Genomic DNA, 15743 nt, shown 5'->3' with positions numbered 1-15743 from the left:
AGCCCCTCCAATTGATAGGTGGGGAGGCTGAGGTGCAGAGATGTTCAGTAACCTGTCAGAGTCACACAGCCTTGAAGCAGGGGAGCTATGATTTGAACATAGGCATGTCAGACTCCAAATAAAATCGTATAACCACCATGCTTTACGGCTCAGTAATCCTTCTAGGGGTGGGCAGACATCCCAAGTCCACCTCTGCTTGATCAGAAAGCAAGATTTGGTCATTATTGGAGGATAGTAGGAGAAGGGAGGGCTTTCTGGGTATAACAGACAGGCCAATCATTAGTCAAAATTTAGGAAAAGCTGGAGAGAGAATTATGAATCCTCTAGAGGAAGGTTTCTCAGGCTTGGCACCACGGACATTTCAGGTCACGTAATTCTTGGCCCTGGGAGACCATCCTGTGCATTTTAGGATATTTAGTAGCGTCCCTGGCATCAGTCACTAGATACTGCCAGCAACACCCACCTTTGAGTTGTGACAACAAAAAATGTCTCCAGATATTATTGCCAAATATCCCCTGGGGAGCGAAATCACTCCTGATCGAAAACTACTGCTCTCTTGTGATGAAGCAGACATGGCTGACTAATTATTTTCTTGATGAGTTCCAGAAAAAAGATCTCTCTGAAAAGTTCAACTTTATCTCCTAGGATGGAGAGACTAACAGGATTCTGCATCTTCTGGTCCAGAACACAATGTGAGGCAGAGTGGGAGCTGGTGGTCAGCTGTCCCTGGGATAGTGGGTGCAGGATGTTAGGGCCCAGTTTGTGGTAACCTCCCCCATACATTGCCTTCATGTCTACTCTGAAAGTCTAGTCTCACCTGAGCAAGGTCAATCTGCAGCCAGAATAGAGGGGACCGATACTGCTGTTCTGGAACAAGGGTTTGAGCTGGGGATGAAAGAGATGGAGGTGAGTAGATGGGCCAAGGTGCTGGGCAGGACAAGAGCAGACACTGGAGGGGCTCTCACCAGGCGATTCAAGATCCTTTCCATGGTCTTGAATAGCTCGGATCCCAGGGGCCCCATGTCCTCTGTGTAGTGCAGGCTGGTGATGGTGAAGTTCAGGGTGAAGGGCACCAGAGAAGGGCTCATGCCTGCAGCTGGAAAGGGAGAGAGGGAGTTCTTTATGATCTCTGGCTGGAATGGCTGTAAGCAATGGGTTTGAGGCTGTCCTTAGACTTAGTGTCCAGCGAATCAGGTTTGAGATGTCCCACCTGTGTCCCCCTTGCATCCAGCCAAACTTAAAGAGGGAGAGGGACCTCCACACTGGATGGATAATTTTAGCTGGAAAAAGAACCTCAACTCTTTTCAGCTGAATATATCTGAAGACAAACAACTGGCAGACATTTTGGTGGGAGGAATGGAAGCAAAGTCACTCTGCTGCCCCCGGGGCAGAGTTCTCCCTTAGCCTTCTGGCTTCTCCTTGAGAAAACGTGCAACTGCTGAGTGGTCAAGCCTGTTCCTCTCATAAGAATGGCCCCTGCCTCAGCTTTATTAACCATCTTTGAAGGTGGATTTTAGATAGAGTGATCACATCTCTTGATTTTCCCTGGACTGTCACATTGCACTCATGCAAATATTCATTGCAACCCCCCTTCTTTTCTCAAAAGTGCCCCAAGATGGAAAAAAAAAAAAAAACCAAACCTGAATGGTCATCCTGGGGTTAGAATATGAAGAATTAATAGGCCAAATGTCTGAGCTGGGTGATTGCACCCTCCGTATATTTCATCTGTGAGCGCTAACTATGTGCTAGCCTTTGTACTGGGCACTTCATCCACAGGATGCCAGCTCACCCTCACCACAGTCATGAGAGGTAAGTCTTACCAGTTCTGTTTTACAAATAGGGAAACTGAAGATTAGAGAGAATAAATTTTCCGAAGTCCCGAAGACAAAGAAATGGCCCAGCTACAATATCTTTTTGGCTCAAAAATAGGTATCTTTCTATTTGTGCACGTATGTTCGTAGAAGCACTGTTTACAACAGCCAAAAAGTGGAAGCAAACCCTGTGTCCATCAACAGATGAATGGATAAACAAAATATGATGCATCTATAAAGTGGAATATTATTCAGCCCTAAAAAGGAGGAAAATTCTGACATGCTACATCATGGATGAACTTTGAAGACATTATGCCAGGTGAAATGAGCCAGTTACAAAAAGACAAACGCTGTATGATTCCACATACAGTATTATATGAAGTATCTAGAATAGCCAAATTCACAGAGACAGAAAGTAGAATGGTGGGTACCAGGGGCTTGGAAAGAGGAATAGCGGTTGCTGTTTAATGGGTATAGAGTTTCATTTTTGCAAGATGAAAAGGCTCTACAGATTGGTTTCACAGTGTAAATATACTTAACATTATTCAACTATACACTGAAAAGTGGTTAAGATGGTAAATTTTATGTTATGTGTGTTTTATCACAATTAAAAATTTTAAGAAACAACAATATACATAAAAAATCAATATATTTTCCCCAGAAAATCCACATCTCCCCTATGACGTAAAGGTTGGGAGTTTGGCCTTGGATCCTGACTGTCTGCATTTGAATGCCAGCTCTGCTACTCACTAGATGGTTTACTGGACAAATACTTAATAACACAGTACCTCAATTTCATCCTCTGTAAAATGGTGGTAATGGTAGTAGCTTCCTGCTAGGGTTTGGGCAAAGACTAAATGAATTAAAATTCTGGTCAAGGTGGAATAAGCTCATTACAGCCCATCACCCACAGTTATCACAATCAAAACATTTAGACAAAATACAAAAATCAATTACCCCGGATGCTGAAAAGTAAATAAAAACAGGCAAATTGTGGAGGGCAGTCAAAACTTGAAGTGACTTGAACAAGGGTGAGTTTTACTCTTTTCATCCTTATTTTCTCTCACAAGTTTATTCGGAAGGCAGATCTTAGCATAGAACTGTGTATGAGGGAATGAGGGAATAGATAGATAAAGTTATCCTAAAAACCCTGTATTTCTGACCAGATGGAACTAGAAAATGGGGTTCCTGTGGGCCACAGAGGAGATATGATTACTTGTTAAAACAAACAAACAAGAACAAGAAAAGCATTCCTGCTAATAGAAACTGGAGTATACACAAACATAACGTTCACAATATATATTCACAATATATTGTGACATAATTACATGACATACTAAGAACCAGAAAAAAATGTATCCAGTCTTCAAGGGAAAGACAACTGACAGATGCAAACTCCAGGGTGACCAGATGTTGGTATGGTCAGGTACAGACTTTAAAGCAGCTGTTATAACCATGATTCATGAGCTAAAGGTAAACGCACTTGAAATAAATGTAAAGATAGAAGTTCTCAGAAGAGGAATGGAAACTATAAAAGAGGAATGAAACGGTTACCAGAGGAAATGGGGGTTGAGGGGTTGGCACAAAGGGTGAAGGGGCATGTTTATATGGTGACTGACAAATAATAGTGCACAACTGAAATTTCACAATGTTATAAACTATTATGACCTCAATAAAAAAAACAAATGGAAGTTTTAGAACTGAAACATACAGTATCTGAGATAAAAAAATTCACTTGATGGGCAGAATAGAGATGATAGAGAAAAGGGTCAGTGATTTTAGAGATATATCAATAGAAATTATTAAATCTGAAGGACAGAGAAAAGAAGATTGATAAAAAAATAAACAGAGCCTCAGGGACTCATGTGACAATATCATTTCATTGGAGGACCAGAACAAGAGAAATAAATTGGTGTAGAAAAATAAGTTGAAGAAATACTGGCTGGAACTTTCCCAAATTTCTTGAAAACATGCATTTTCAGATTCAAGAAGCTTAGAAAAATCCCAAACAGGATAAACTCAAAGAAAGCAACACCAAGACACATTATAATCAAGCTGCTGAAAACCAAAGATGAAAAACAAGTCGTGAAAGTATCTAGAGAAAAAAGACATCATCAGTCATGGAATGATTTGGTTTATAGCACATGTCACATATTTAAAAGCCTACAGGGGCCAGTCATGTTACATAAATGGTTGAATTGATCAGGGTGGAGTAGTCAGAAGGGGGAGTGTGCATCCTGTCTAAAGCATATAGATAGTGTGCAGTGTCTTGACTTACAAAACACAGAATGTTTGAAAGCAGAATTCTAATTACAGAACACCAGTTTGTATCTCATAACTCCAGACTCACAAGGCAGGGTTAAGGGCCAGAGATGCCCAGTCTGGGTCATGATATTAGCATGAAAAAGAGCCATAGACTCAGCTTTTACAATAAATCTTAATGGCATGGGCAAGACAGCTTTGTTGTTATTGTTGAGGAATATTCGCCCTGAGCTAACACCTGTGCCAATCTTCCTCTATTTTGTATACAGGATGCCACCACAGCATGGCTGATGAGTGGTGTATGTCCACACCTGGGATCTGAACCCACGAACCTGGGCCGCTGAAGCAAAGTGCCCCAAAATTAACCACTACACCACGGGGCTAGCCACAAGCCAGCTTTTATGGCATAAATCAAGCTTCTGCATGATGTTCCCAGAGACTCAGGAGCCCTCAGATCCACATCTGGACAAGTTGAGGAGACAAGGCAAGAATCAAACTCATGACTAAGACCCTCAATGATTTTCTGGGTGTTCAAATAGAATCTGCAAATGTGGACAAAAACAGAGATTGCTACATCCATCCATTCATTCAAGCAATAAATATAAAGTGAATGTGGACTAGGTGCTCAGCTCCAAAAAGACAAATACATAAAGACTGAATAAAGCAAATAGTAGTAAATTCCATGAAAGAAATACTCATGGTGATACGATAGAGAAAATCTGTGGGCCAGGTGCGTATTCAGAAGTGCTACTTCATACAAGGTGGTCAGGAAGGGCTTTCAGAGAAGGTGATGGTTGAGCCGAGATTTGAAAGGCAATAAGGCGTCAGGCATAGCTGACCTCCAGGAAGAGCTAGTATAAAGGCCAGATAGAGGTTAGGACACTAGAAGAACAAACCAGTATCTGATGTGACCGAAGTTTGGTGAGTAAGGGAGAGAGTGAGTAGGACAGGCTGAGGCGGGGGGTTAGTAGAGACCAGAGTATACAGTGTTGAAGTTGCATAGGTCCCAGAGAGCAGGTTCCTACCTGTAGAGCTGAGGATGGGTGAGAGAGATGTGGAAGATTCTGGAGAGAATGTAGAAGTCACTGGAGCTGAGAAAGAAGAAACAGAGGAAACATGATTGAGTCCCATCCTGAAGGAATGTGGGGCGGAAGCTGTTCATTGGAACTTGGGCTTCTCTCTTGACTCAGAGGAAGACCTTGGGTTGATTAGGAGCTGCTCTGAGGCTGCGGCCCGGCACTTGGGGAGGGGGCACTGGTAGCTTCTCTCCTGAAGAAGGCACTCTGGGGAATAAAGGTCCAGTGGGCATTGAAGTTTCACAGTTTTAAATACTCACTGCTGGTGGTAGGGGTCCGGTACCGACGATTATAACCTGTAAATAGGAAGAAAAGAGTAAAGAAGGATTGTTATGATGGGTAAGAGTCAAGGAAGTGGTGGATGGTAGACCTAGAAATGAGCGTCATTAACAAACTTTCTGAGATTCAAAACAATTTCAATAATGAATAATATCTATAATGAATACTATCAATCAATAATATGAAGGAACCATAACAGCTACATTTTATGTGGTGCCTCTTATGTCCCTTGTCCTTTGAAAATAGTGTTGAACATCATCGCTAACATTGCCAAATTAAAAATATGATAATAATAGCTTCCCTTATTTATTGGGAATGTACCATGCAGAAATAATGCTGAACACGTTATAAGGGTAATGGGGAAAATTTAGGAATTACTTTGTGTTCCATCTTTATCCACGTTCTCTCAATCCATAAAGATAATTTTATCCTTACTCGCTCAGCTCCTCTCCCTTTACAAAATTTTATTGTGTGATTTTATTTTTCTAGTTTAGTTTCTGTTTCTTTGTGATATAGAATTGACAAAATTATGGCAGGTTGAGAGATGAGGTATGTGGAAATGAAAATATAGTGAGATGGAGAGAGGGAAATGTACATGTGGTTTGGAATCTCAGAGAAAATCTGGAGATGAGGTTGGATAGTAATAAAGAGATGAGACTTAGAGGTCAGGTGATGATATAAAAATTTCAGCCTTAAAGGAATTAGGGAAAAGATAATTTTCCATGACTGTTTCTCTGGGTCCTAGATTGCATCTCCTTTGATGCTCTGTGAAAGATGTGAGTAAAGACTAGACCCAAGGAGCCCTGTGATTTACTTGGGTTATTGTTGAATTATCTCCTTTGATTATTAGGACAATCCTGCCTGGTATATATGTTTATTCCATTCTACAAATGGAATATTAAAACCTAGAGAGATGACATGGCTTGTCCAGCATCACACAGAACAGCTCATTAATCCCCATACATTAACTACTGCTGTAAGTTAGTCCCAATCCTTGAATTAAACTTTCTATGGACACAAAATAGGATGTGATATTGTTAACACAAAGCAATGTATATATTTCAAACCATGTATAAAGGAAGTTTCTAAGTTGATATGGAGGGGAAATAACTAATCAAGCATTAGGTTAGATTGCTTGGCTAGAGGTCGTCAATGCCCCTTCCTGTCTTGAGATTTGAGGCTTTCTCTATCTGAATGGTCTTCAGTGTTGCCTTGTGGTTAGGATTTTGGAGTTTAGATTCAATCTTGGGTTTGAGTCTTGACTCTGCCGTGCATAATGGCTGTATTATCTTGGGCAAATGATTTCCCGCCTGAATGAATAATAGCTTTCTGTAAAAATGAGGATGATAACTTCACAGGGTTTTGGGTAACATTAATATGAAATAATACAAACAAAGACCTTATCACAATTCCTGGCATATAAAAACCTTTTGATAAGAATTAGCCACTATTATAGTTATTAGTCACAGTGTTAGCATTCCTGTTAGGGGCACTGTCACCAACAGTGTTGTGTAAACAGCTATTATTCATGGAGTGTTTGCTAAGTGTGGTGGTGTTTCAGGAAGTCAGTGTCATTCCAGCTTGCCTGTGGAAACTTCGAAAATTGCCCTAAGTTGTCATGACGGAGAGAATGAAGTGGAGTGAGGGCTGAACTTGGCACCCACTGCCCATCAGGAAGACAAACACAGGGCCCTGCATCGTCTTTCCCCAGAGTCTGCACACTCCAGTTGGACTCCTACGGGAAGCAGTGGGAATATGGAAGAGGAAACATTTCATCTGAAGAGGTGAAAAGAGAAAGGAAATGGGCCTCCCATGGTGTGTTAAGCATTCAAAAATGAGTCCTCAAGGAAATTCTAGATTTGTACCAGAACTATGAATCTGTATACAGCAATTTCTCAAACTCGGCATTATTGATATTTTAGTCTAGACAATTCTTCATGGTAGGGGGCTGCCTTGTGCATTGTGGGATGTTTAGCAGCATTCCTGGCCTCTACTCACTAGATGTCGTTAGCACCCCTCCAGTAATGACATGAAAATGTCTCTAGACATTGTCAAATGTCCCCTGGGGTGCAGAATCTCCCACAGTTGAGAACTACTGGTAAAGGGAGACATGGGACTGTAGGAGACCCCAGCTGCAGCACAGACACTCACCATTGACGTAGAGACTGTCTCTGTCCAGAGTATAGGTGCCCAGGCGGGTGACACCATGAGTCAGCTGACTCAGCTCTTCGTACAATTCTTCTCTGTCCAGCCCAGGACCCGCGGGATCAGGATGGTAGGTGCAGATGGCATCCACTCCAGTTGCTGCCCCATTCTTCTCAGTCCTAGGGTGGCAGGGACATAGGAATAGGGGCATCCAGAGATGTGGGAGAGTTATATACTTTGTTCAACTCTCTCCTTCAAATTGACCCTCAGCCTTGGTTTTATGACATTTCTCTTTACTGGACCTTGTCTGATTTCTCAGGCACATTCTTTTCTGGGTCCTCTTTATCTAGGTAGCTTCCTACTCCATAAAGTGGTTTATCTCCATTCCTTCATCCTCAGCCAACTTCTATCCTTTTGCCCTTCATTATTCTTGGGTCCTGTGTTCATACTCATTGTTTCAGCTGCCACCTTTATTATCATGAGATCCAGTCTTGCTCTCTCTATCCAAGACTTCTCTCCTGAGCTCTGTGCCATGTAACCGACAGCCTCAGGGATTCTGGCAGATCTATCACATTCTGTATATCCCAAATTAAGCTCATCACCTTCCCCCCTAAAACCACAGAACCTGCTCCTCCTCCCATGTTTCCACATCAGTGCCAGAGCCAGAGATGTAGTAGGCTTCCTGGACCTTTCTCCAACCATTATACCCGAACCTAAGCAATATCCAGGTCCAGTCCATCATCTCACAGGTCTCCCCATATCCTGTCCCATCATCATGTTAATTTTTTCCATCCCCATACCTACCAGCACTCTACCTAAAATGATATCATATCAGGGTTCTGCTTACAACAGCTCCATGATTTCCTGCAGCTCTGAATAAGTATAACTAATATTTATGGAACATCTACTGGTTGATAATATTCATGGGACATGTACAAGATGTCCTACTCTTCCATTTGCTATCTCTTTTTATCTTTTCAGCAACTCTATGAGATAGATGCTGATACAATTCCCACTTTATAGTTGAGGAAACAAAGTCATATAGAACTTACCAAATATCACATGGCTAGTGACAGAAACGGGATGTGACTTCACGCATGTGGACCTTGTAACCATTAATGCTTAACATTTTGCTGTGCAAAATACTATGAAAACTCCTTAGCATGGCCTTTGACCTCAGCTCCAACTGAACTCTTGGCGATATCTACTACTCCAAAGTCATCCCACAATTTATCCACCTTTCTTGCAACTACACGCCCATGCACCCATCCATCACTCAGTCAGTCCCCCAGCCAACCAACTTCCTTCCCTCCCTCTCTCCCTTCCTTTATATCTCTCTTTCCTTCCTCCGTCCCTTCCTTCCTTCCCTCCTTCCTTTCTCCTTTCCTTCCTGCCTTCCCTCTCTCCCTGCCTACTTTCCTCCCTCTCTCCCTCCCTCCCTTCTCTCTCTCTTTCTCTCTCCCTCTTTCTTTCTTTCATTCAATTGCTGTTTGCCCCACACTCCAATTTCATAGAACTTTTCTCATGTATTGGGATATTTCTCACATTTGTCCCATTACTTAAGATATGCCACCCCTTAAAATATCTTTGGCAGCATTTCTTCTGGCTAATGCACACCTCATTGTCAAAACTTGGTTCAGGCATCACTTTCTCCAGACAGCCTCCACTCCACTCCCCCAGGTTGAGCTCAAAGTCCATTCTCTAGGCTCCTATGGCCCCTGTGTAGTGCTGTATTATTGTACTAACCCTCTTCATATTACGGCTTTAAGTCCATATGGCTGTTGTTCTCTCTACATTGTGGGCACTTTGAGAGAAGGGCCCATGACTGATTCTCTCAGTGCCCTTATCAGCTGTCACAGAACATGGCCTAAAGTGCCTCATTTAATGTTTTCTGAATGAGTCATTGCTGCCCTTTCTCACCAATGAGTATGAATGCTCTGCAAATCTGCTTATCCAAATAATTTAAGACCTTTGACAGCCACATCTTTCAGGAAGCCCTCTCTGATGCACTCAGCCAGAGGGGAAACCTTCCACATCTGAATTCCTGGAAGGCTCCAATCATTTATGATTCTTGCCTTCTAGTTGTCATCTTCAAATCCTCACCTCCAAGTGAGCTTGCCTGTGACAGTACAGCCCTTCATATTGTGAAGGAGGGAGGTCTTACCTGAGCAAGGTCAGTCTGCAACCAGAGTACAGTGAGCCAACACTGGTGTTCTTGAACAAAGGATCAAGCTGGGGAAGAGGGAGAGGGAGGTGAGCTGAGGGGACTGGGTGGCACAGGGGTAAGGCAGGCCAGCATAGGCACTGACAGACTCTTACCAGGTGATTCAGGTCCTTCTCGGTGGAATTGAACTTTGCAGAGCCTGGGTGCCCCATGTCTGATGTATAGAACAGGTTGATGATGGTGAAATTGAGGGTAAACAGCACCAAGGCTGGACCAACATCTGCTGCTGGAGGGAGAGAGAGAAGAGACCCATCACAGTGTTAGGCCTGATCTGAATATTGGGGAAAGGGACTAATGCCATCTCTTGGTCCATAGTCTCCAGTAAGTGAGGCCTGGGATATCCGACTGAGGATATCCCTCCCTCCCCAGCCGCTTGTGGGAGGACAAGGGACCTCGCTTTTAGATGTGTGATGTCAGCTTAAAAGGGAACCTCAACCGTCTCACCCAAGAGTGTCCAAAGGCTGACAAGTCACGGACGTTTTGGTGGGAAGAGAGGGACCAAGACCTTTTGGGCTCAGGTCGTGGACCACAAATGCTTGAGCAATCAAGAAATCCAAAGGGTAGTAATTTCCATGGGGGAAATGGTCATAGAGATTAGTTCTGTGTGAGACATGAGGAAATGCTACTTTATAGGAGGTTTTCTGAGCAAGAGCATGCTGAGCTGAGATTTGGAGGACAAGGAGGAAGCAGGCACAGCTGAGTTTCAAGAACAGTAAGTGCAAAGGCCCTGAGGATGGAGAGATGTTTGAGCCCTGAAGGAACAGAGATGAGGCTGGTGTGGCCAGAGATTAGGGAGCAAGGTAGACAGTGTGACAGACTGAGGCTGGGTTGGCATCAGGGTCCAGACCATGTAGGAATTCATCAGCCACTGAATGGCAGTTGATGGGACTCACAGATTAGATTCCTACCTGTAGAGCTGGGGGTGGATGTCAAAGATGCTGGGGGCCCTGGAGAGAATGTGGAGGTCACCAGAGCTGAAAGAAAATTCAACATGTATAAAAATTGTTGAACCCTATCATGAAACAATGAGATGGCAGAGCCGTTCATGGGAACTTGCATCTCTAGCTTGGCTTAGCCTGAGACTTTGGGCATCTGGGACTGCGAACCTGGGGCATGTGGGATACTTCCTCCCGGGGGGGCAAGCTTAGGGAACAAGGGCCCCAGGGGCGAAGAGACATTCGCCCTCATTACTTACTGCTAGTGGTGGGAATCCAGTATCGATGGTTATAACCTGCAGAGAGAGGCAGAGAGGAAGAGTAAGATGATAGGAGAAGGTTGAGAAAAGAGTGATGAGGTAGGACTAGAAGCACAACTGCATAGACCTTCCTGAGTGTTTCTCTGAGATTCATCAATAAATAATGATGGCTATTCCATATGAGTTAACTGCCTCATTCTCTGATGCTCACAGTATTTCATCCTCATTACCATTAACCACAAAGACAATAATGATCATAGCACTCTCAATCACGTGGGGTTTACTAGGTGCTTGGAATGGTATCAACCTCATCAAATGAATAATAGGACAACAATTTTACGTGAGTCTTTCCAGCCTTATTTTTGTTTTATTTTTCTTCCATTGACTATAATTTTGTCCTTGCTCTCTGAGTTTCTCCCCACACCCAACTCTCCAAAGACAGCTTGATCTGCGACAGTGTAGTTCTTGGACTTCTGTAATGTTGAATTGGATGAGAGAGAGAGAGAGAAAGAGAGAGAGAGAGGGAGAGGGAGGGAATGATTTACGGAGAGGGGAAAGACTCAGAGGTCAGCCAGAGATTATAAAGTTGGAGAATAAGAGAAAATGGGGAAAGGAGGATTTGAATAAATATGGTTCTGGATCATGGACTGGATCGTCTTTGATGCTATGTAAGTAATGCTAATAAAACTTAGACTTGCTTTATATTTGATGGTCTGACTGGGTTTCTTGAAATGAAAGTCTTATCTGAGGCTGGACCAAGTAGAACTCTGTGATCTATTGAGTTATTTGGGTTTTGTCTCATCTGACTCTCACACTAGTCTCAGGTGATTTTTTAAAAAATTCCATTCTGAAAATGGACACTAAACCATAGAGAGGATGCAAGGCTTGTTCAGGGCCACATAGGATCAAAAGGCAAGACTAGGGCTTAATTAAAGAAGACCTGTAATTCACCAAAACCCACAGTGGTAACTACTGCTTTAAAGTAATTGCCAAGGACTGTTGAAATACAGAACAAGTTTTAATCCAGGTAGAAAGAAAATGTCCCATGTGATATAGTGGAGATAATTAATTGAGCTTTAGTTGAAATTGTACATTATAGGCCCCTTGATATGACTTCCCATCCTGAGATTTGAGGCTCGCTCTAGCTGCGTTAGCCTGCAGTATAGCCTAGCAGTTAGAGGGCCTAGATTTTAGAGTCAATTGAGGGTTCGAGTCACAACTCTACCACATGTATTAGCTGCCTAATCTTGGGGAAATGGATTTTCCTCCCTAAGCCTTGTTTGCTCCTCTGGAAAATATACATAATACCTCAGAGTGTTGGGCAGGGTTAGTCAGGCATAATATACATAATGTTATGGACTATAGGAATCCCTCAAAAAATATTAGTCTTCAGTATAGGTATTACTGTGGGTGCTGTTGCTAAGAGCATTGTTGCAAAGGAATTTATTGCTAAAAAAAATTACTAACAGCTTTGTTTGTTTCTCAGGTGGGATGTGGTTCCAGCTGGCCCTTGGAGAATGGGTAAAGGACCACATGCTGCCATAAAGAAGATAAAGAAATGGAACAGTCACTGCATTGGGAACCCATTGCCTCTTGTGGGAGAGTTAACCCCAATGGCCATCATGGGCATGCATTACCCTCTTCCTTCTCTCACATCTGCATGCTTTACTGGGGATTCTGTGAATGGCCATTGAAATGAAGAAGACTATGGGGGAAACCTTCATTTCCAGAACTTGAAAGGTGCTTTTTAGATGTTACGAAGAGAGAGAACTGATCCCCCATGGAAATTTTAGGTTGGTCTAGAGCTATGAACATGAGTGAAGAGGAGTTGTACTGCAAGAAGACCCCATCTGGGAATCAGGAGGAGACCCAAGCTGCAGAATAACTACTCACCATTGACATAGAGACTGTTCCTGTCCAAGGTATAGGGGCCCAGCTGAGTGACACCATGAGTCTGCTCGCTTAGATCCCAGTACAGCCGTTCTCTGTCCAGCCTGAAGCCTGTGGGATCTGAGCGGTAAGTGCAAACCATGTCCATTTTGGTGCTTGTTTCATCCTTTTCAGCCCTGAGGAAGGAGAGACATGAGAATAGGGACATGCAGAGACATCAGAAAGTTGGATACTCTTGACAACTCCTTCCTCTATTGTAGCCCTTGGTTTCAATGTCAGAGCTGTTCCCTGGGTCTCATCTGCTTTGTTGAACACATCTTTTCTGTCTCATGTGGGTATTCAGACCCCTCATCTTCTTAAATGCAGTGTTCACCAGGGCTATTCCTTAGCTAGCTTTCTTTTGCTGCTCCCCATTCTTTTTACTAATTGTTTCAAGCTCATTCTTCCCACTACCAGCCCCTAGAATGCTCCTTGTCCACTCATGAAAGTAAATATACATGGTGTCCACTCCAGTAACAGCTGAGTCCTGCTTGGGCCATGGGGTTGGGCATATGGAGCTCCCAGTGAAGAAAATCCTGAGAATCCTGGGGCCAGGAAGCATGTGGAAGGGAAAAAACAGGAAGGTTGGAGACCTTGGGGAAGGTGAGTGAATCACCCCCACAACTGGCTGTGATGCTGTCAACAACCATCATGGGCCCTGAAACAGGGACTTTATTTCAAGTTGGTGGATCTCAAGGCTGAGGTCAACACTTTGGGAACACCTTATGGGCAGGCAACCAAGTTTGGGGAAAAACAGAGAAAATGAGTTAAGAAGTAACAAGGGGACAGTGTGGTTCAAAAATATCTTCACCCTGAATTTGAGCTGATCCTACAGTGATTCACCCAAAGCGAGGGCTTTACAGGTATGGAGAAATATCCCCTTCTTCTCTTGCCTGGGAATTCTTCTTGCTATTATCCATGCTATTCAAAGAATTCCCATTTTACGCCCATATAGTGTAGGGCAGAGGTTCTCAAAGTGTGGTCCAGGGACCCTGTTCACAAAACTTTTACAAGGCATCTACCAAGTAAAATATATTTTCAAAATAATACTAAAACGTTATTTTCACTTTCATTCTCTCAGGAATATACAGTGAAATTTTTTCCAGAGGCCACGAGGTGGAATATTGTAAAATACTGAATGCAAAAGTAGATATCCTGTTGTCTTCTACTAAGCCAGACATTAAAAAGATCTGCAAAAATATAAACAATGGCCTTCTTCTCATTATGCTTTTTTGGGGGGGGGGGTGGGTAATATAGCTATTGCTCATAAAAATATGTTCTTTCTGTTAACATGCAATGGGTTTATTATTTTTAATCATTAATGAATAAATATTTATAAAATTTCTCAGTTTTAATTTCTAATACAGTAAATTTGGACAGATATAACCTCCAAGTCCAAAGGCTCTTTGGAGTTCTGAGTACTTTTCTAAGAATGTAAAGGTTGTTGAGCACAGAAAGCTTGATTTCTGCTACTATTCCAGCTAAAAGCAGGGACTCTGGAGCCAGAACACCTCGGTTCAAATCCTGGCTCCTCTCAAGCAAGCAACTTGACTACTCTGAACCTCAGTGTTCTCATCTGCCAGGTGGGATAATAATCGTGTTGTTCTGAGGCTGAAATGAATGAAAACATGTAAACCACTTAGATTATCGGGCAGCATGTAGTGTTGGCAATATTATTACTGATTCCCCCAGCTTCCCCATCTTATGGAGCGATAAGGGCCGGTGTGGTGGTGCATCTCCTTTGAGGACAATTTTTATATACAGTACTCCAAAAATCTCTCCTCCTGGAACCATGTGGGTAGAGGACCCCCCTCTCTGGCAGGACAACTTGAGTTGGCTGGATGGAAGACCCCAAATAGAGGCTGCAGGGTCCATGAAGTGTAAGGAAAGGGTCCTGAGCTCCCTGACCTCAGAGGACACTGGATGGACAGAGGCAGAGACGAGAAGACAGGCCATTTCTGCAGAGTTAAGGTCCATTTGAGTTTTTAAATTGCAATATATACTGCCTGTACTGAATATTTGGTTTGCTTTTCTCTTTGGTTCAGTAAGACTTCTTTGGGAAAGGAAGTCCCTGCCTATTTTTAGGGAATAAAGGGCAGAGCTGCAGTGTGTAGAGTTTGTCCTCAATAGGGTAGAGATGAGCTGGAGCAGGGAGAGTGTCAGGGACTCTGGGGACACAGTTGTTAAAGATGCTACACCAGCTGGTAATACAAGATCTCATTATTTGAGCACTCACAATGTACCAGGCATTGTGATGAACGGTTAACAACCCCAAGAGTAAGGTGCGGTTGTTATCATCATTTTATAGATAATGTGATTGAAGAACAGAGTGGTTATGTGACTCGCCCAAGGTCACACAGCTAGCAAATGGGATAACTGGGGTTCAAACATAGGCACTTTGGATCCACTTATATACCGTCTCTCAGCAAAGGCCCAAGTAGCCGTGGTTGACCAGGGTGTGGGGGATCAAGAAAGAAGAGAACTGGGGTTTCTGCAGATGCTTTGGAGGAGGTCTCACCTGAGCAGAGCCAGTCTGCAGCCAGTGTAGAGGAAACCAATGCTGCTGTTCTTGAACAAGGGCTCGAGCTGGAAGAGAATGAAAAGGAGATGAGCAGGAGGGACCAAGACAGTAGGGTGTGGTGGGATTGGGGAGAGATGGGCATTGGTGGGGGACTCTCTCACCAGGTGCTGCAGGTGTCTCTCAGTGGCATTGAATATCTCAGAGCCCGAGTTTCCCATGTCCTCTGTGTAGTGCAGGTTGGTGATGGTGAAGTTGACGGTAAAAGGCATCAAGAAAGGAATTGCAGCTGCAGGGTGTGGGG

The 15743-nt window shown here is 43.2% G+C and overlaps 1 protein-coding gene across 1 annotated transcript in view; it reads right to left on the bottom strand.

Moving 5' to 3' along the window:
- Window positions 1-15743, bottom strand: part of LOC100629766 (mucin-16) — a 75309-nt gene that overhangs the window by 49191 nt on the left and 10375 nt on the right. Inside the window, exons 3-14 of the mRNA XM_070275002.1 lie at window positions 15604-15728; window positions 15440-15507; window positions 12886-13058; window positions 10993-11028; window positions 10706-10771; window positions 9893-10023; window positions 9738-9805; window positions 7580-7752; window positions 5410-5445; window positions 5099-5164; window positions 966-1096; window positions 818-885 (exon numbers count right to left, since the gene is read on the bottom strand). Of these exons, the coding sequence (XP_070131103.1) occupies window positions 818-885; window positions 966-1096; window positions 5099-5164; window positions 5410-5445; window positions 7580-7752; window positions 9738-9805; window positions 9893-10023; window positions 10706-10771; window positions 10993-11028; window positions 12886-13058; window positions 15440-15507; window positions 15604-15728 (1141 nt within the window). The remainder of the gene's footprint in view (window positions 1-817; window positions 886-965; window positions 1097-5098; window positions 5165-5409; window positions 5446-7579; window positions 7753-9737; window positions 9806-9892; window positions 10024-10705; window positions 10772-10992; window positions 11029-12885; window positions 13059-15439; window positions 15508-15603; window positions 15729-15743) is intronic.

Source organism: Equus caballus, chromosome 7, assembly GCF_041296265.1.
Source record: "Equus caballus isolate H_3958 breed thoroughbred chromosome 7, TB-T2T, whole genome shotgun sequence".
Lineage (NCBI taxonomy): Eukaryota > Metazoa > Chordata > Mammalia > Perissodactyla > Equidae > Equus > Equus caballus.
This window is presented reverse-complemented; position numbering and strand designations above follow the sequence as displayed.